Source organism: Hypomesus transpacificus, chromosome 20 (assembly GCF_021917145.1).
Source record: "Hypomesus transpacificus isolate Combined female chromosome 20, fHypTra1, whole genome shotgun sequence".
NCBI lineage: Eukaryota > Metazoa > Chordata > Actinopteri > Osmeriformes > Osmeridae > Hypomesus > Hypomesus transpacificus.
In genome coordinates, this window is record NC_061079.1 from 4,688,646 (window position 1) to 4,708,143 (window position 19,498).

The following is a 19,498-nucleotide window of genomic DNA, read 5'->3' on the forward strand; positions in this document are numbered from 1 at the left end:
CTTTTTTGTCACGTGGTTCCGGTAGCTCGCTGTAGTTAAATGAAAACCCACTGCTGTCAACGTGTTTGAATGGTTTTCGGCGGGACCGACAGCAGCACCATCTCGATTCACGGATATTTTCGGTATATTAACACAATATCAATTGGTTACTGGTGTGTTGTATCATGTATGTATGCTACTTTATTAACATGTATGTATAACATTAACTTATAATGCATAACGCAATATTGTGAAGCAGAGCTGGAAATGGCTATGCTAGCCTACATTGTTCCACTTAACGTTTAACCTTCGACTGTTGAAGTAAATGGGATTTGTTCAACTTTTTTTTTCTTCATCAGCCCACTTACAATTTACCACATTAACAACACGTTTGTACTTGATGCAAGTTGAATCTAACCATGATCACCGGCAACTGTTCAATAGAAAAAAATTGAACAGAATATACAAGGCAACCAACTGCAATTCAATAAAACATTTTATTGTACAATATGTCCAGTGTTCTTCCACTCCTTTTGTTTGTAGTGAGCAGGTGATCTTAATGTCTGCTTTTCACAAAACTTAGACCGCAGTAGTAGATGCATCTAGTTGAGCTAACTAACTAGCTAGCTATTGAGTGGACCTGAAATTCCTGCCGAGCGTTGCTGGACGATAGGGGACCCAAGGCTTTAATCTGCAATTCATTGTTGCTAGCTAACACTGAAAATGAATGGGGTTCAACGGTGGAAAATACATTGTTTGGAACTATAGGTTGCATGAGACACGCTTAACTTCCGCATTCCTCGATAACAATGGGAGTCTATGGAAGTGTCGCAACTCTCTTTTTCTATGGCTCTGGGAAGAAGTACAAATCCACCGAGGGCGCGTACACGTGAAGGAATGTCAAATGCGCGCACTCCAGATACTGTGCTACGTCATCAAACATCGACGTGTGTTTTGCGTTACTGTCACTGTCAGTGAGAAGGACTGATCGGTGGCCAAGGAGCATGCACAAGATGCTGACAATTATATCTAACGTGCTGAGGGGTAGCGCTGGCAAAAATGTAAGTAAGAATTTGATGTGCAGGATCGGGGGAAGACATACACAACCATTGTCGTCTTAATTATGATTTATATTTAATCTTTGTCCACATGAAACCCGTTTCCGCCCTGACCTTGCGCAGACACCAAGGCCTAAATCGACACATCTGGCCGGCTAGTTGGCAAATTGAACAGTTTTGTTAGCTCAATAAACCTGTTCTTCCTCCTCTTATGTGAAGCAAGTTATTTTGAATACACACGGCAAGAAAAGTCTATCGATCGAGTATTCCTACCGAGATAATAATTGCGTTAGCTGGTAGCTGGCTAGCAAAAATATTTTTATGTGGTGTGGAGGAAATTATGGTATTATTGTTAAGGTTTACTCATAGTTTTCTTGGATTTAAACTGGTTTACGGTAAGTGTTGTTGCAGGTAGTCTTCTTAATGTTTATTCTGTATTTTTGGTGTACATAGATAACATATTGTTGAAAAGGCTGGTGTTTGCTATTGGAAGGTCACAGTATGGTTATTGTTCTAGTAAAATACTGACAGTTCAGGTTTGATGGAACTATCAAAATTCAAACAAATCACTTGTATTTGTGTCGCAGTGTCGTAAACACATGTCGCAGTTGAAACATTCCACTGTTTCAGAGGTAAACACAACTTTATCTCTATCCATGTTCTGTCTAATTCTTTTTCCTATTTGCTGCCTTGTTGGTAGGGAGCCCAGGTAGTGTCAGAGGTAAGATGATCTTACTATAGATTGACAAGTCACCAAAAGCTCTGCCCATGTCTCTTGCTGTCTGTTTAGGCTTTCCCTTAATTGGTTTTCAGATGGCATGTGTCGCACATTCACGCTGCCTTTTATTTTGAGACCACTGGTGATTTTTCTCCATCAACCTTTTAATATTTGATTTTTGCCTCAGATTTGGTCATTTATTCCCATCATATCAAATTCATTTAATATTTTGCATAATCTGATTAGCCTGTCCTGCTTTGCAATCTAATACATAGTGTATTGAGCTGATTGATAGGACGATTAATACTACTCTCACATGCTTTCACACAGCCATAGACAATACAGCCAACGTAGTGGTTTTACATGGCGCATCAACAACGGGTGCAATGAAGATAGCAGATATTAATGTAACGTCATGAAGCTGTGTGATTCGAGGTTTCTGTCTCAGAAGGCCTATGTCTCTTGAAAACTGTACTCGTGAGCAGGCCCGCCGATAGGGGGGACAGACAGGTCTGTTGTCCCGGGCCCAGGGTATGGTTGGCCCCAGAACTGGAGCAGAGGAGAGGAAGAGCAAGGGAAAAGGAGAGAGATCTGGGCGCGGGGGGGCCCATCTAAGATTCTCGTCCCGGGTCAAGGCTAGACTGTCAGCCGGCCTGCTTGTGAGCATATGTAATAAGTGATGTTTTATTTCGGTTGTCAGTTTTGAGACTAATTGGTTAGGTGAGCTCATTGGTTCCGCGGTTATTTTTGATGTGAAGTGTTGAGTGGCCTCTCTTGAGCTGGTGTTGACTCCTGAGTTGGGGGGAGGGGGGGGACATGGTTCCTGATCTGTCGATCCTGGACTTATTGATCTGCCTGGCTCTTCTCTCCCCAGTCCTCCATGCGCAGGGCAGTTTTGCAGCTGTTGGCGGGCCAGGGCGAGTATGCTGATATAACTTCACCGCCAGACCCAGCACCAGCACTGCTACCCTGCAGCCCAGACCCACATATAGGCTCACATGCTCCATCGGTGGAGAGCATCCTCAAACCAAACACTGATCTAACGTTCGCACAGACAGACCACGGTGCCCTATCTGCCATAGAGCCTACAGTTCCCAGAATGCAAATGGCAGAGGGAGACCCAGATGGGCCAATCATAGTTAATGCAAACCTTGCCTTTTGCAGTGACCTTGGAACGGGCAAGTCACTCACACCACTAACCTCACTACAACCTCTGTCAGAAATGAACCCTTCTCATTCCATCAAAGAATTAGCAGAAACACAGACTGACATTATTTTAGAGACTCTATCGAATGTTGGGCCGGCAATTTCTAAATTGACTTTGTCTAAACCTTTTGATGATATAAACCATAACAAAGAAGAAAACACACATACTCAGACTGAAGTTGTGGTCCCTTCAGGGTCGTCAACAGAATTCACATCACCACTTGTTGCACCAGTTGCTGTTTCGGAACAGCAGCCAATCACTGACCACCAGACTACGAGTGAGGCAGCAACAAACGTTAACCCTCTAACTCTCGAATCAACACAACCAGAGCAGCCTCCTCTCAACACTGGCCCGTTCAGTTGCGAACGACACGTCACCGAACCTGACCCCAGTAATACACACTCACAGACCTCTGAGTCACTGCTGCCAGAGCCTCTGCTGGCAGGGAGGGGCCAGGCTAACGATAGCGCAGAGCTTCAACTCCCTGAGACAAGCCTCGGCCTGACCGAAGACACTCCCTTACCAGAGCCACAGCTTGCTGTGAGTACTGGCTCACTTCCCTTATCTTACACCTCTTTCACTTCACCCCCCCCCCCCCCCCCACCCCCACCACCACCTCTCACTCCCGGCCGTACTTGGAGAGAACTGTGCATGCAAAGACCTGCAGCTGCTCTCTCTTTCACCCTTTCGGTATTCGTCACGGCAGCATCTCTGAGATCATGTCAAGGGCCCCTGTATTATTTGCGGCCTCGGGAAATCCGCCCACCCCGCAATAACTATCATCCTCGGCCTATCAGCGACACACAATAAATATTATACAATTACTTTCCATGATCTCAACCTCCCTTTTCATCACTCACATTTCTCTGATTCTGATGACCAGAAGGTTGCCTGAAAGCAGTCAGAAAGTTGCTGTTGTTAGTGTAGGTGCTTGTTTGTGTGAGCTTCCATTGTAGTTGCCGTTTGTTGGTTAGCAGTGTAGCAAATACATGTTAAAGAAGGTAGTCATCTTTGGATTATTGGAGACATTTAAAAAGAAAGGCCTTACAGTGAAACAAGCCTTAGAAAAGTGTCCTTTTAAAGGCTCTAGCTGGCATTTCTTTTTTACACTTGTGGGTGGTCCCATTTCAGGTGCTTTAGGGCTACCTCTTTGGACTTGTCTGTGGTGAAAGGATGTGATGTGTAGTTTTTGGTTGGTTCTCCCGTGTTTGACTGTGATTCAAAACTGTTCTCTTTATTCCTACAGGGGACCAGGGTGATCGTGTCGTCACGCACGTATGCTGACTTCACTCCCGAAGCCACCTTTGACATAAAGGTAAGCGCTTTGTCAAACGTGTGTGTGCGTTATTCAACTTTCTTTGTTTTCATATGGGAATACACAGTTTACTCCGAGGACTGTTTATGACCTCAAATTCACTCGGGTTTCGTCACGCACAGCGGCAAGAACAAAAAGTTGTCATCGGCGGCGTTCCCCTTCTTCTAGGATTGTGTCCGTGAAGCTCGGTGATGTTCTTTGGCGTTCTCCTTTTTAGAAATGCGACGTGCACCGTCTGGAGGAGGGCCCCCCCGTGCAGGCGGTGCTGACCCGTGAGGAGGGCCTCAAGTACTATCGCACCATGCAGACCATGAGGCGGATGGAGCTCAAGGCCGATCAGCTATACAAGCAAAAAATCATCAGAGGCTTCTGTCACCTGTATGACGGCCAGGTTGGAACACAATCTTTTTTGTTGTTGTTTTTTTTTATGGCACCAGCTGCCCAGTAGAGCAGTCAAGAGGAACATGACTAAGAATCTCCAGTGTACTTGTTAGAAATGGCAAATTAACTTGAACAGTTAATATTGTGGTGGGTGTAGGCCTTGTGTTTTTCGTAGATAAGGATACAAATCCTCAGATTCCTGTATATATACAGATAACAGGCTCTGGCTTTTCTCATTTTTTTTAATCAATACTCAATACTTGATTTATAAACTGTTTTGTGCATGTTCAGTTGTGACCCGTGTCTATTTCATGGTTGCCTGACTGTACAGTATCAAACAAGGCACTTTAGGGACACTAAAACTGCAAAGAACTCAAATGTAAAAATAATTAACACAGAAGAATGCAGAGAAGTAATACTTGGTAGTACACCCTTTTATTTTACCCACCAGACACCTAAAATAGCTTTTGTGTCCACCGTTTCTATAGGAAGCCTGTGCAGTAGGCATCGAGGGGGGAATCAACCTGTCGGACCACCTGATCACAGCATATCGTGCTCACGGCTACACCCTCACAAGGGGCGGCACAGTCAGAGAGATCATGGCTGAGCTTACCGGTGAGTACGCATACACGGATCAAATGAATGACCACTCGCACACTCCATCAACTGGGTCAGTACGTGTACTAAAGCGTTCTTTGCTCCGCCCTGGTCCGTGTTCTCCCCCATCTCTTCCTTGTCTTTGTGTCTCTGTTTTCAGGGCGTAGAGGAGGCATTGCTAAGGGCAAGGGAGGCTCCATGCATATGTACACGAAAAACTTCTATGGGGGCAATGGCATCGTGGGGGCCCAGGTAATATTACATTATGCATTACAATGGAAAGGTTTTCGAAAAAATGATGTATCAACTCTTTGTTGAGTTGAAGTTGATCATTCAGCCATGTCTCGTCATTAACTAGGAATTTCCAAGATTGCGCATCGTTTTCCATCCAGAACTTCACAAACATTACAACTGCATCAGTTCTCTGTTCTCTTACATCCAGTAGTTGTGGTACAAACCAAGTCTCTCTCTAAATTCCCCCCAGGTACCCTTGGGAGCGGGGGTAGCCCTCGCCTGCAAGTACCAGGGCAACAATCAGCTGTGTGTCAGCCTCTATGGAGATGGGGCCGCCAACCAGGTATGAAGTTTGCCTTATAAAAAGCAGAAAAATCTCGGAAGTACACATTCACTACCATTCAGGGATATATCCCACCATTGGCGAAGGGGCATGGCGATAACCGACCCACACTTAACCGGAACTTGCATCCGACAGGGTCAGATTTTCGAGACCTACAACATGGCATCCCTCTGGAAGTTGCCCATCATCTTCATCTGCGAGAACAACAAATATGGGATGGGTACCTCCGTGGAGAGATCGTCGGCCAGCACGGACTACTACAAGAGGGGAGACTTCATCCCTGGACTCAGGGTAACCTGTTTACGAAGCACCCCCAAGCACGGCAGCACACATGCCTTTCCTTTTCATTTCTTTTCCCCCTCCTCTCGTCTCACACGATACGTTTTGCTTTCCAGGTGGATGGGATGGACCTCTTGTGTGTCAGAGAGGCCACCAAGTTTGCTGCTGACCACTGCCGATCTGGAAAGGTGACTTGGCGGCTTGGGATGTTTTCCGTACGTTTATGTTGTCTTTACTCGGGAGTCGGCTGAACGTTGGCGTACTTGTTTTTCCACCTCTTCAAGGGCCCTATCCTCATGGAGCTCCAGACCTACCGTTACCATGGACACAGCATGAGTGACCCCGGGGTCAGGTATGCAGCCAATCATCAACCCATGGTGTTGTTGCGTCAAAGACTGTGACCTTGTTGGCTCTGTGATTATGGTCGTATTGGTCACCCTCAATATGTAATATGAAAACAGAGTTGACCAGTGAACGATCAAAGCATCCTGCTTTGTTCTTGAATGATAAACCCCTCTCTTTGACCCACTGTTGCTATTAACGACCCTGACCCCCCCCCCCCCCCCCCCTGTGCCTCTCCCTCCCTTGTTACAGCTACCGCACACGTGAAGAGATCCAGGAAGTCCGCAGCAAGAGTGACCCCATCTCCATGCTGAAAGACCGCATGCTCAGCAACAACATGGCCAGTGTGGAGGAACTAAAGGTAGATATTAAGAACTAGCTCTCGCACAAACATCAACTATACTCTAAGATATACATTGAAAGTATTGGTTGGAACTTTATAACAATTAAAGTGCCAACCAATAATATACATATAACATACAATTTTATATGCTAGTAATATAAATGATATATAAAACATGATTCTGTAAATTGAATAGCTAGAAATTTGAACTAGAATTTAGCTTCACTGGTTCATTTTAGGAATCTGTTTGCTCACATTGTACACCGAACAGCAAGAGAGCTGGATTTAACCCTAAACACCTTGTTCTGCCTGATCCTGTTTGATTGAAGGAGATCGACGTGGCGGTGAGGAAAGAGATTGAAGACGCCGCCCAGTTTGCCACCACGGACCCCGAGCCTCCACTGGACGACCTTTGTAACCATATCTTCTACAACGACCCGCCCATGGAGGTGCGCGGCACCAACCCCTGGATCAAGCTGAAGTCTGTCAGCTAAAGGATGACTGCCCACGACCCCCCCCTCCCCCCCCTCTCATGTTTCCCTTCTCCCTGTCCCTCTGTCTTTCAACCATGTTCCACCATCAACGCACACTTTTAACCTTGTTCAAGTTTCCCAATCCCTCTAAGCATCTATAGACTTTCATTTTTCCTCTTCGAGGCTTAAACCAAGCTATGTTAATGAAACACACCCAAATCCTTTCCACAGTCCACATAAAAAAATATAGAGTGCCGGTAAAAGTTATTTTCTTTTCAATCAGTTCGCAATAAATTGAATATAAAGATACAGAGAGAGAGGCTGTAGTATATGAAATACATTTATATATCATGCCAAAATAAACCTGTGCCTGCAGGATGGTGTTTGTGTTCAAAAGTGGTATAAGCCTTATGTTTGTAGGTCATTTATACCGAGACATACATGCACCTCAGATCCATCTGGTTTAAAAAGTGATTACAGGTTATAGACATGTTATATCTGGGTAGGTTAGGTTTTCTCAATCGTTATCTGTCATTCATATTTATTTCTGAAAATGTTTTCTAACAAACAGTACTGATACTGTACCTCGATAAGAATAGGAAATGCCCTCTGTTTGGGAATCTTGGTGATAAACTGTTACAGTTTTTATAGATAGCAGGTGGGGGGTATGCTATGCAGGGACTTGTGCTTGCTGACCCTGCTTTATTTCGATGCATTAAGACGGAAAGGGGAACGTATGTCTGTGATTGTCTTTGTACAGTCTGTCAAAATAAAGACCTCATTTAATGAGTAATACACTACATATGTTTTAATTGTGGGTTTGTGGCACAACTGTGTGTGTATGGCACAATTTCCAACGTTCAGGATGTTTTGTAATAACGACATGCGGAAGCAGCCTGCCTGCCCCAAACCCCTAAAATAAGGACACTTTTGAGTTTTAAACCCCAAATCTATTTTAAATGAAGACACACCCTGTCATTCATCACAAACTTTGAATATCTGGGGTTTCCCTCTTCTCAGTGCAGAGAGATTGCATTTAATCATTAATCACTTGATGAACTGAAACGTGCATTCATGGTTTCAGCAAAGACAGGACTGTCATCTACAGCACCATTGAAGCCTCTAGAAATCAGTAGCACACATTGTCTGTGATTTTGACTTTATGGTGTCTCAATGACACTAGAACTGCCAAGTCACCATGATAATATCTTTGTACCCTGGTGGTGTACAGCTTTCAAGGAAATATGAACAAAGACTAGGCCTTTGTTTTCACTTGTTCTAATGATGGGGTCACTAGGAAAAGTACAAAAAAACTCTCTGCTGTTAACTTTACTGGCAGGCATTTTTGACCCTTAAGAAAACATAAGGGTTCCCTGAGTAGCCTACTCCAGGACCGGTCCCCAGCAACCCCTCTGCCAGCTGGGATCGGATGGTGAGTCAGATAAACAGTTTGAGTTAACTAGGACGGTGTCCAGTAACACTTTTCAGAAGCTAAATTTAGTTTTTCCGATGGAGGTATGGAATACCTGGAAAAGAAAGCGCAGAGAAATGGACAATTAATCATTTTTGTTTTAATAACAAACTCCACGCGAATTTCCCCACAAGAGGAATATATTGGCATCAATGTGTGTTCACCCTTCTGTTACGTGAAGTTCCTAGTTATGCAGTTATTTTAGTTAGGTCAGTTATTCTAGGTTTATGTAGGCTACATCACATTCCTAGTTTAAATTATACAACCATCTGCGCAGAGCACGAGCACTCCGTTTGGTGCATTAGTGGATTAACAACAGCAGTATGGAGTCAAACTAAACTAGCACAACAACGACAAACATTGTACACCCATCTCCACTCCCACCATTCGCAAAAGGCTGCGAGAAGGTGATCGAAAAACCTACAGTGGATACCATGTCTGTTTCTGGCTCTATGGGGCTGTCACTGTCCCATCTCTTTCAATGCATGACGTTGAACTGACGCATTCCTCAGCCTCGCTCTGGTAAACAGGTAAACGACAGCGCCATGTTGAAAGGACGGAAGTGATTTGCAATTTTTTGGGGGGTGAAAAGTATTTGTATGCAGTTTTAACAAGATCTACATTTGTCTACGTTATAAAAGTAGTAGATATCTAAAGTTTCTATTGCATTGAAACCTTATTTCGTGACTTAATTCTGTTGAGAGTGTGTTCCCCTATAGTGTTGTTGAAACACTTCGTATCTCACCCTGGACTTCAGACACTTGAAGAGCGACTTCAACACTTTTGTCCAAGATGCCATTGGCACAGCTCGCAGACCCATGGCAAAAAATGGCCTTAGGGACCGCTGAAACAGAGGTATAAAATATAGAATTACAGACCGGTAACTTTTGTGTAAGCGATTGTCAAGGTTTTATACACGTCAGAAACATCTCCAACTTTATAACTGAATAGGCTACGCAACTTGCAAAGTGAATTGCTGTGGCAGTGGGCAGTAGCCTTTTATTGCGGAAACTATGTAAAACATATGACAGTTGTGTATGCAAATGTAAATATTTAATTTCTAACCATGACGATCTGATGAATTGCATGTTGACATTTCTCATTTGCCCCTACTCTTGGACAAACAAACTATGAAAACCACTCCCAATTTAAAAAGCTAAATGCGCCTTTTATTTTTGTTGATCAGGTCATGGATGACTCCATGGGAGACGATGATCCAGCATGTGTAAGTTTAATTAATACTACCCATGCACTGTTTATTTGATGTGGTGTGATGACTCCTCCCCTCTCAAATGAGTGCCTTATATGCTGATGAATGATAAATCCAAAGCATTGAGAGATAAAACGGCGTCAAACCACGTGTCTCCAGGTGTGTGTGCTCCACTTAAATGCACCTTACACACTTCTATAGGTACTTAATAGGCACCTCTGAAGCATGTTGAGATAGAGCCATGGTGCTACTGTTGTAAAAGTAGAAAGAAATAGTTAGAGAGGCATGTGAGGGGTTAGTGAAAGAGAAAGAAAGGAACAGTGAAAGGCAGGAGAGCATGTTGGGTCTTTTAGTCATCCTCCTCCACAGCTCCTTGATGCAGTGGGAGGGGGTGTTGGTGGCATGGTAACCAGTCGCTCGCTGCCAGTCAGGAGTCCCCTCCCATGGTCTTTCGCACTCCTGCCAGCCGCTGTGAGGGAGAAGACAGGCGCAGGCATGGGAGATCTGACCTCCACTTGGGCAGAACAGGGGTCTGAGGTGGTCTGTCCAGAAAGCGGATTGACTGTACGTGGGTCTGTGGCTGCAGTGCGTATGGGTGGTATAGCGAGGGAGTTTGGGCTATTTCTCAATCCTCCCACAGACTCTCTCCAGTCTGAGCACTATGGAAAGCACTATGTGCAAAGCTTAACGCGGCTCTTTCCCTTTTCATAGGCATACATTAGAGCTTGTCTGTGCAGACTATTTTGATAGGATTTGTTTTGTGTCAGTGCCCATCTCTGTTGTACGTTCCTGCTTGTTTGTTTTTGTTGACATGTTTTGGTTGCTACTCCAATTTCCCTCAGGATGAGGTGTCGGTGAAGGAGATCAGCATTACTCACCTGGTCAAAGAAGGCTCGGAGAAGGCTGACCCACGACAGTTTGAGCTTCGGAAGGTTCTGGGGCAGGGCTCGTTCGGAAAGGTAAATCGTTTTGGATTTTTTTTAAATATTCGCACCAGAAAACGACTCGTATTTATAACATCATATATCATTTTGCACGTAGAAAAAATTCAGCACACAGCAAAATATAAATTGAATGCACACATTACATTTACATTTATGCATTTAGCAGACGCTTTTATCCAAAGTGACTTCCAAGAGAGAGCACATAATATTAGTGCACATAATGCACATAGAACAATATATATGCATTGAGAAATAATTATAGATATTGCAGCAAATGAGAGCTACATTTTCTGTACACTAAACAGATGTCTTCCTTGATCTTTATATCTCTTCAGGTTTTCCTGGTAAGGAAAATAACAGGTCCAGATTCGGGCCAGCTGTATGCTATGAAAGTGCTTAAAAAAGCCACATTGAAAGGTAATTGTTCTCTGTTCTGTTTAGGCATGGATTTCCATGTTTAGAATCGTAAAAATGCTCATTGTCAGAGTATAATTTATTTCCCTAGTGCGGGACAGAGTCCGGACAAAGATGGAGAGAGACATTCTTGTGGAGGTGAACCATCCATTTATCGTCCGAATGCACTATGGTGAGTTTTTGGATATACATGTTTCTTTCATAGAGAACAGCACTCTTGTTGACATGCCCTTTAGGCAAAGTTCAGACGGACATTTTTCATTTAGTTACACCATGTGACACATCTGGTTCTTCGCAGCATTTCAGACCGAGGGGAAGCTCTACCTCATCCTTGACTTCCTCCGTGGTGGAGATCTGTTCACGCGTCTCTCCAAAGAGGTAGGCCAAGGATAACTTTTATTCTGAAGGCTAACGTGTTATTAATACATGTTTCTGGCTGAGTGTTTTCCCCTGGATGTGTGTCTGTGCTAACAAACTCTGTTCTGTTTTCCCTACACAGGTGATGTTCACAGAAGAGGATGTGAAGTTTTACCTAGCAGAACTGGCCCTGGCCCTGGACCACCTGCATGGTTTGGGAATAATCTACAGAGACCTCAAACCAGAGAAGTAGGCTATATGTTGTTACATTTTAGGCATTTAGCAGACTGGTCAAGGTAAACTGTCAAATGGCAGTGATTGCCCTTCAACATATACAAAACTAGCGTTTTACTATAATTAAGGTGATTAATTTATTAATGAACATGTCATCTCAGAGAACTGTTTCTGTAGGTCACTGTGTTTATCAAAATACACAATTGCATATTTAATCTGCATTGAGGGATCATCTTAATGAGAATGAGAATCTTTGTGCTATGTAGTTCCTCTTGTCTGAGTTTACAATATCCTATATGTGGCTTCTGGTGGACGATGTATTCCAGAATGACTGAGAAACATTGTGTCTTTTTAGCATTCTGCTGGATGAGGATGGTCATATTAAGCTCACTGGTGAGTAATCGTCAAGCCTACTCCTGTTACATATGTATGTTTCACATTCCACTTTTGCACTCCACTTGTGAAGGATACAACGTTTTATATCAAACAACGTCATCAGGGCTACTGCAGATTTGCTTTGTGTCGTGGTTTGTGTGTGTTGCATGTGACCGGTTTGGTACAGACTACCGTTCTTATCAGTGTGCCCTGAACCAGTGCATAAAGGTTCTTATCGGTCTCCACGCTAGTTCACACCTTTTCTGCTGTGCAGTCGGTTACATTGACATTACATTGAGTCATTTAGCAGACGCTCTTATCCAGAGCCACTTACAGTAAGTACAGGGACATTCCCCCCGAGGCAAGTGGAGTGAAGTGTCTTGCCCAAGGACACAACGTCCTTTGTGCACGGCCGGGAATCGAACCGGCAACCTTAAGGGTTTTGCTTGAGAACATTCTGGTTGGCATTCTGCAACATACTACTGGATGCAAGACAACATCCGACAGCAATTTTGGCCTATTGCAGCATCCGGCATCAGGTCTGCCACGTAACGGGAAACACCAAAGCTTTGTTTGATGTGTGAAGTATGACGATATGCAATCAGAGTTAGTCAAGTAAATCTGGCGTGTTGTTGTTGTTGATGTTTTCCGCAGACTTTGGCTTGAGCAAAGAGTCCATCGATCATGAGAACAAGGCCTACTCCTTCTGCGGGACAGTGGAGTACATGGCACCAGAAGTGGTCAACCGGAGAGGACACACCCACAGTGCTGATTGGTGGTCTTACGGTGTGCTGATGGTGAGAGGACGAGGGAGGGGGGAGAGAGAGAGAGAGAGAGAGAGAGAGAGAGAGAGAGTGTACAATGTGTAAAATACCAGTGTACCTTGTGAGAGTAATATTATTGAAACTACCATAACAACTTGTATCTTTTATATTTTACGCTGATGGTACAATGTTAACCAAAGTGGTCCAAGTTTTCACTTTGCGGTCACTCAAAAGAAAGGATATTTCTGTCTTCTCAGTTTGAGATGCTTACAGGAACTCTGCCTTTCCAAGGCAAAGATCGTAAGGAGACCATGACAATGATCCTCAAGTAAGTCGTCATGTGCCTTTCTCTTGAGCAGAGCTATTTGTCGTTTTTAGGTCATGTAAAGAAATGGAACAAATATTGTATTGTATTCACCTCTAGAGCCAAACTGGGAATGCCACAGTTCCTGAGCCAAGAATCCCAGTCTCTCCTACGCAACCTGTTTAAACGTAACCCCGGAAACCGATTAGGTAAAGTGGTCGTCTGAATTGATAATGATATATGTCATTCGATATTTTCTGCTAGATAGAACTGTGAGCATTTGTAGGTTTTGACTTAAATTACGAAGTTGGATAGAGAGTGGAAACAATGATCCACAAATGTTAATATGTTACTGTATTTATATGTATGTAAATTATATAAATGCAGTCCATTTACTGTTGCAATAGCCCCCCACCGGTACAGGGTGTTCTCAATGAATTTGTACAATACAGTAAGAATGAATCCAAAACAGGGAGATATCACAGAAGGTTTTACCGTGTTTCTAAAATGTATTTAGAACAATTTTAAGGGGAATGTAGATTTTCCACAGCCGATCTCGTTGTTTGCTATATTTACAGGTGCTGGTCCTGATGGAGTGGAAGATATTAAGAGGCATTCCTTTTTCTCCACGATTGATTGGAACGTTAGTTTGTCTATTTCTTATTTGTTTGTTTTTCTCTTTTTCTTCTACACCATATTGATTCTTAAGTTGTGTATTTTATTTGTATTGTGCTTATTCAGTCCCCTTTCTCCTTTTACAGAAATTGTTTAGGAAAGAACTTCACCCCCCCTTTAAACCCGCAAGTGGGAGACCCGATGACACGTTGTACTTTGACCAAGAATTCACCGCCAAGACTCCTCGAGGTAAAAAAAAACAAACAAACAAAAAACACAGTATGATAGTGTATAAAGTACAATATTGACAAGTATGCCTTTTCTTTCCTTAGACTCTCCTGGTGTACCTCCAAGTGCCAATGCCCACCAGCTGTTCCGAGGTTTCAGCTTTGTAGCCATCAGCTCAGAGGAAGAAAGTCAGCTCACGCAGAGCACCAACATGACGTCTGTACAGGTGAGGCTGCCGCACGGACGGCGTGAGGCTGTGCACTGTCATGGGGGGCGTTTGTGTCAAGTCAAGGGGGTCAGATGGCTGAGCAGTTATGGAGTCGGGCTATTAATCAGAAGGTTGCCGGTTTGATTTCCGGCCCTGTACATACTGTAAGTCGCTCTGGATAAGAGCGTCTGCTAAATGACTCAAAGTTAGTCGAGTTGTTGGGTGCTCTTTTGATTACTTTCAGCAACTCCACCGAAACAACACCATGCAGTTCAGCGACGCGTACGACGTGAAGGAGGACATCGGTATCGGCTCGTACTCTGTCTGCAAACGTTGCGTTCAGAAAAGCACCGCTATGGAGTACGCCGTCAAAGTAAGAACTCTGTATTGCGAAAGACTTCATACAGAAGCGAGCACGAACGTTACTATTAACAGAACGCAACAGCGTTATGTTGGTAAATGTCACTTTGACTTGATTCTAGATCATCAGCAAAACCAAGAGGGACCCCACAGATGAAATAGAGATCCTTCTGCGTTATGGACAGCACCCAAACATCATCACCCTGAAAGATGTGAGTCGAAACATCCGACGCTGTCATGTCTTGATATGGTTTTTCCTGTCCAAGGCCATGTTCCATAAAGCGAGTTGACTCGATATGCCAGGCTTATTTAGATTAGTCTGACTAATTTTCAGTTGATTCGGTTCCAGAAAGCAAATTCAACATAGCTCAAGCTCCGTTACTATGGCAACTAATGCTAGGAAACCAACCTGGTCCAGGCAGGCTAAGCAAGATAACCTGGAAGGTTAAGCCTGTTGTTGGTTTAACGTTGACTGATCCTGAATGCCTGCAACACTGACCCAATGGGAAAGCGATTATTTTAATCACTGAGCTTTTTAACCACTATCAGTCAATAATTATCAACTTAACCAAACAATAAGTAATACATTTGTGAATTGATTGAACTGATTTGTTAGGTCAATGTCAGTCAGGTTTTGGCAAAACTTTAGTTCATTATCTTCTAAACACCTAAATGATATAGATTCCATTTGAATTTCCCTGAAACTCTTTCATCAGTGTTTCAAATGGCTAGACACCTAACCATCACATGGATAATTACTGTTGCACTGCCCTCTGTTGGTTGACTGTGGCCTTAAAAAATGTTATGCACTAACATTCTCTTCATGGTGGGATCTGTTAAATATATGTTAAATGATCCATAATCCAAATATTTATTTGTCAAGAGAATGAGAACTCCTTTGAATTATAAAGTCTTGATTAAACAAGACAACTCTGGGTTCTTCGTTTATGAGATCCTTTCAATTCAAGTAAGCAACCATGTGATTTTTGTAGTGAATAAATGTCTTTCTAGTGCTATTTAATATCAAAACGTTGGCTGCAATAATGTATCTTGCTCTGGGTTTATTGTTTGTGTTCAGACGGATTTCCGTCTTGTCATGGTCGTCACACACTATCTGGCTTTGGGCCTTGAGTGCTAGGTCACCCTCTGGGTTTTAAGAGGTCATGTTAGAGCTTTATGCTTTAAGCTTTTTTCCCAGCCCCAAGACTATACTACTGACTCGGTAGCACAGAAACAGCACTGACGTGCTTGTAGCTTGTTTTTAGATTAAAAGGGAGGTTGCACGGCAACGCCCACTTAAAATAGTCTATTTTAGTAGAGTTATATGGCATCGTATGAGGAGGAACATTTCATTTACCTTGACACTCTCAGTCATGTGTGTTTCATTTACCTTGACACTTGTCAGTCCTGTGTGTTTCATTTACCTTGACACTTGTCAGTCCTGTGTGTTTCATTTACCTTGACACTGTCAGTCATGTGTGTTTCATTTGCCTTGACACTTGTCAGTCATGTGTGTTTCATTTACCTTGACACTGTCAGTCATGTGTGTTTCCTTTACCTTGACACTGTCAGTCATGTGTGTTTCATTTGCCTTGACACTTGTCAGTCATGTGTGTTTCATTTACCTTGACACTGTCAGTCATGTGTGTTTCCTTTACCTTGACACTGTCAGTCATGTGTGTTTCCTCTGTGCTGACGGCAGGTGTATGACGACGGGCGTTCGGTGTACCTGGTGACAGAGCTGCTGAAGGGTGGCGAGTTGCTGGATAAGATTCTCAGGCAAAAGTTTTTCTCAGAGAGAGAAGCCAGCGCCGTTCTTCACACCATCACCAAAACGGTGGACTACCTGCATGTGCAAGGGGTAATGATCCAACCATGCGAGCATACCACCCTGCTGCACTCGTCTACGGCATGCCACACCGGTGGTTCATCTGCCCAACCTGCTAGCCTGTTTTCCCTTTGTTTGGGTTCTTCTTTGTAAACATCCAATATGTCTAAGAACGTGTCGCTTTTGGCATTTTTGCCATAATAAGATGGGAATGTTCAATAATAAGACATACATGGTAGGTTAGTTTCCATTTGAAGTTATTTTACCTAGATATATATGCCTACATTATTGTGTAATTAATATTGTGGTACATTATGATTACAGGGACTTCATGAAATATGAAATGTTCATCAAACAATGTTTACTTTTAGTCCCGTTGCCATCCAAAAATGCACCCTCCAAAACCATATTCTCTATTGATTCCTGGTTCATTCTACCTAGGTGGTTCACCGGGACCTTAAACCCAGTAACATCTTGTATGTGGATGAGTCTGGCAACCCAGAGTCAATACGCATCTGTGACTTTGGATTTGCCAAACAGCTGAGAGCAGAGAACGGGCTCCTGATGACTCCTTGCTACACTGCTAATTTTGTGGCCCCTGAGGTGATCCATCCCTCAAATAGTGTTTTGGTTTTTATTATATATGTGTTATATTTAGGCTCAGTTGAATTTCAGCTGATTGCTCATCTTCACTGTACCTTCATAGACCGCTGTGTAATGCTTGATGGTATTTTTTGTGTTGACTGTGTGTCAACTTCATCTGGCCATTTCAGGATCATTTGTTCTGTCCCGTTTGCGATATCTTAAGGTATTTCCAATCTGTTTTGGTCTTTCTCATCCTGTGTTCTTTAGGTGCTCAAGAAACAGGGTTATGATCAAGCCTGCGATATCTGGAGCCTGGGAGTGCTTCTGTACACCATGTTAACTGGGTATGTGGACTTGTGATGTACGATTTCCTGAAAGCTCTCAGAGACGCCAATGATTCTTATTCGGAGAACTTCCACCTTTCCCAGTTTCACCCCCTTTGCCAACGGACCAGAGGACACCCCAGAGGAGATCTTGGTTCGTATTGGCAGTGGGAGGTTCTCTCTGACAGGAGGCTACTGGAACTCTGTCTCGGCAGAAGCCAAGGTAGGTCCCAAGCATCCGTCGCACTACAACGCACTTTTTGACGTTTGGTTTTCCGTCGTGTCCTTTGATTTGAACCTAGCGTCCTCTCATTATCAACGGCATTCATAGTCTCACACAGTCCTTTCATAGGGACCGTGCCCAGGTGGTGGCGCTTACATGACGCGCGGCTGACTCTTTTCGTCCCCGTCTTTAGGACCTTGTGTCCAAGATGCTGCACGTGGACCCCCATAAAAGGCTCACCTCCGCTCAAGTGCTGAGGCACCCCTGGATCGTCCATAAGGACCAGCTCCCCAAATATCAGCTCAATAGACAGGACGCTCCACATCTGGTCAAGGTATTGCTTTCCAACAAAAACGTCAGCTCCAATTTGACGTCGGACTTGAAAGGGAAACTGAATAAACAAAGCTGTGTCAGGAGGAAAGAAGGATTATTTCGGGGGCGGCGTCTCCTATCTTTAATCAAGAAATTCTGTATATATATATTCTTAGATATATCCTTATGTATATATCCTTATATCTATCCATATCCTTTGGATGTACCTAAGCGTCTGTGCAATTGACAGAATGACTGCTTATCTTTCTAGGGCGCAATGGAAGCCACTTACTCGGCCATCAACAGGAACGTGACCCCGGCGTTGGAGCCGGTCGGCCGCTCCACATTAGCACAGCGGAGAGGAGTGAAGAAGCTGACCTCCACGGCCCTCTGACTCCCTCAACAGTGCACCTCCTGACATGTCATCTGTAATGGATGTCATAATATAACGTGTCATTAGACCAGTTTGACTAATTGGTTTGAACCGGGTCAGTAGAACAGTGTGTCAAACCAAAAAAAAAAATCTAGAATGAACCGAATCTTTGCTTTGTACAATCCTTGCTGCTGACCAATCAAGAGTTATGAGCTGAACAGTTTTATTTTATGAAAATGTGATACATCTACAATACTGTGTATTTTCTACTGTCTGTGTGAACAGAGATAAAGAAGCACTGTTAGATCTTTCCCATTTTTCCTTTCAAACTTGAAACCGTTAGGAGCTCAGGCATAACTCCGTTATATACTTCTTTGATACACACAAAACTCCTAAACACAATGTTATTGGGTCATTATTCAATTACTAAAGGGAATTATTTGAATGAGAGTTTACTTTATAGCTGTTATGATTACTCTCCAGTGGGACTGTCTTAGAAAATGTAGAATGTATTTTTATAATATACATTACCTAGATTTTTTCTATTTTGTGTGTGCATGATGCGGACAATTGAGGGATGATTTACTTAGGTGTTAGGGCTGTCCAAGAAGCTGATGATTGCTGAGATGCAAGACAGAACAAACACTGACTTCTGCCTCTTTTGTTGAAAAGTTATTTGTATTCAATAAATATCTAATGAAACGACAGTGTAGCCTACTATACTTTATTTAAATAGATCAGAGGCTTATAACAGCCCACTGCTACTCATATATAGACAACTGCTGACCCATCAAAAGCCAAAGGGCTTTAAAGTAAGTTTATCATTAGACTATGAATCTGTAAATCAATAATGAAGCTAGGAAAAACGTTTGTATTGAAGTTTATAGTTTAATTCAGAATTTGTTTCGAAACGGTCATCACAATTCATTAAATACAGTGATATAGTAAGGGTCTGAAAATGCATAAAAAGCACAATTAAAGGGTGTGTTTAAGTGTTAAAACTTCGGACTTCTCCTGAATCTTTACCATTACTTCTCTAGTCCCCTTCCCATCCCAAGTCGACCTCAGTGAGTGAACATCAACAGAACTATTTGACACCTT

The 19,498-nt window shown here is 43.2% G+C and overlaps 2 protein-coding genes across 6 annotated transcripts; both read left to right on the forward strand.

Annotated features, from left to right (window-relative positions):
- The first annotated feature begins 925 nt into the window (after positions 1-925).
- Positions 926-8,069, forward strand: pdha1a (pyruvate dehydrogenase E1 subunit alpha 1a). Of its 3 annotated transcripts, none has more exons than XM_047043000.1 (12): positions 926-1,040; positions 1,625-1,669; positions 4,209-4,277; positions 4,495-4,668; positions 5,147-5,273; positions 5,416-5,507; positions 5,740-5,832; positions 5,968-6,123; positions 6,228-6,299; positions 6,396-6,463; positions 6,706-6,814; positions 7,126-8,069. In XM_047043000.1, the coding sequence occupies exons 1-12, from the start codon at positions 984-986 to the stop codon at positions 7,288-7,290; spliced, it is 1,227 nt and encodes a 408-aa protein (XP_046898956.1). In that variant the 5' UTR covers positions 926-983; the 3' UTR covers positions 7,291-8,069. The 3 variants fall into 3 exon arrangements, with proteins under 3 accessions (XP_046898956.1, XP_046898957.1, XP_046898959.1); XM_047043001.1 differs by lacking the exon at positions 1,625-1,669 and adding an exon at positions 1,738-1,758 and having other exon boundaries at positions 927-1,040; XM_047043003.1 differs by lacking the exon at positions 1,625-1,669 and having other exon boundaries at positions 928-1,040.
- A 1,014-nt stretch (positions 8,070-9,083) lies between these two features.
- rps6ka3a (ribosomal protein S6 kinase a, polypeptide 3a) lies at positions 9,084-19,104 on the forward strand. Of its 3 annotated transcripts, XM_047042999.1 has the most exons (23): positions 9,084-9,270; positions 9,498-9,595; positions 9,927-9,965; positions 10,793-10,909; positions 11,230-11,311; positions 11,400-11,480; positions 11,607-11,686; positions 11,808-11,914; positions 12,255-12,292; positions 12,929-13,071; positions 13,296-13,366; positions 13,463-13,551; positions 13,921-13,985; positions 14,104-14,206; positions 14,290-14,411; positions 14,638-14,766; positions 14,876-14,965; positions 16,456-16,614; positions 17,023-17,184; positions 17,434-17,510; positions 17,595-17,712; positions 17,906-18,046; positions 18,296-19,104. In XM_047042999.1, exons 2-23 carry the CDS (start codon positions 9,533-9,535, stop codon positions 18,416-18,418), a joined length of 2,199 nt encoding a protein of 732 aa, XP_046898955.1. In that variant the 5' UTR covers positions 9,084-9,270; positions 9,498-9,532; the 3' UTR covers positions 18,419-19,104. The 3 variants fall into 3 exon arrangements, with proteins under 3 accessions (XP_046898955.1, XP_046898954.1, XP_046898953.1); XM_047042998.1 differs by lacking the exon at positions 9,084-9,270 and having other exon boundaries at positions 9,277-9,595; XM_047042997.1 differs by lacking the exons at positions 9,084-9,270; positions 9,498-9,595; positions 9,927-9,965 and adding an exon at positions 10,425-10,514.
- The last annotated feature ends 394 nt before the right edge of the window (positions 19,105-19,498 follow it).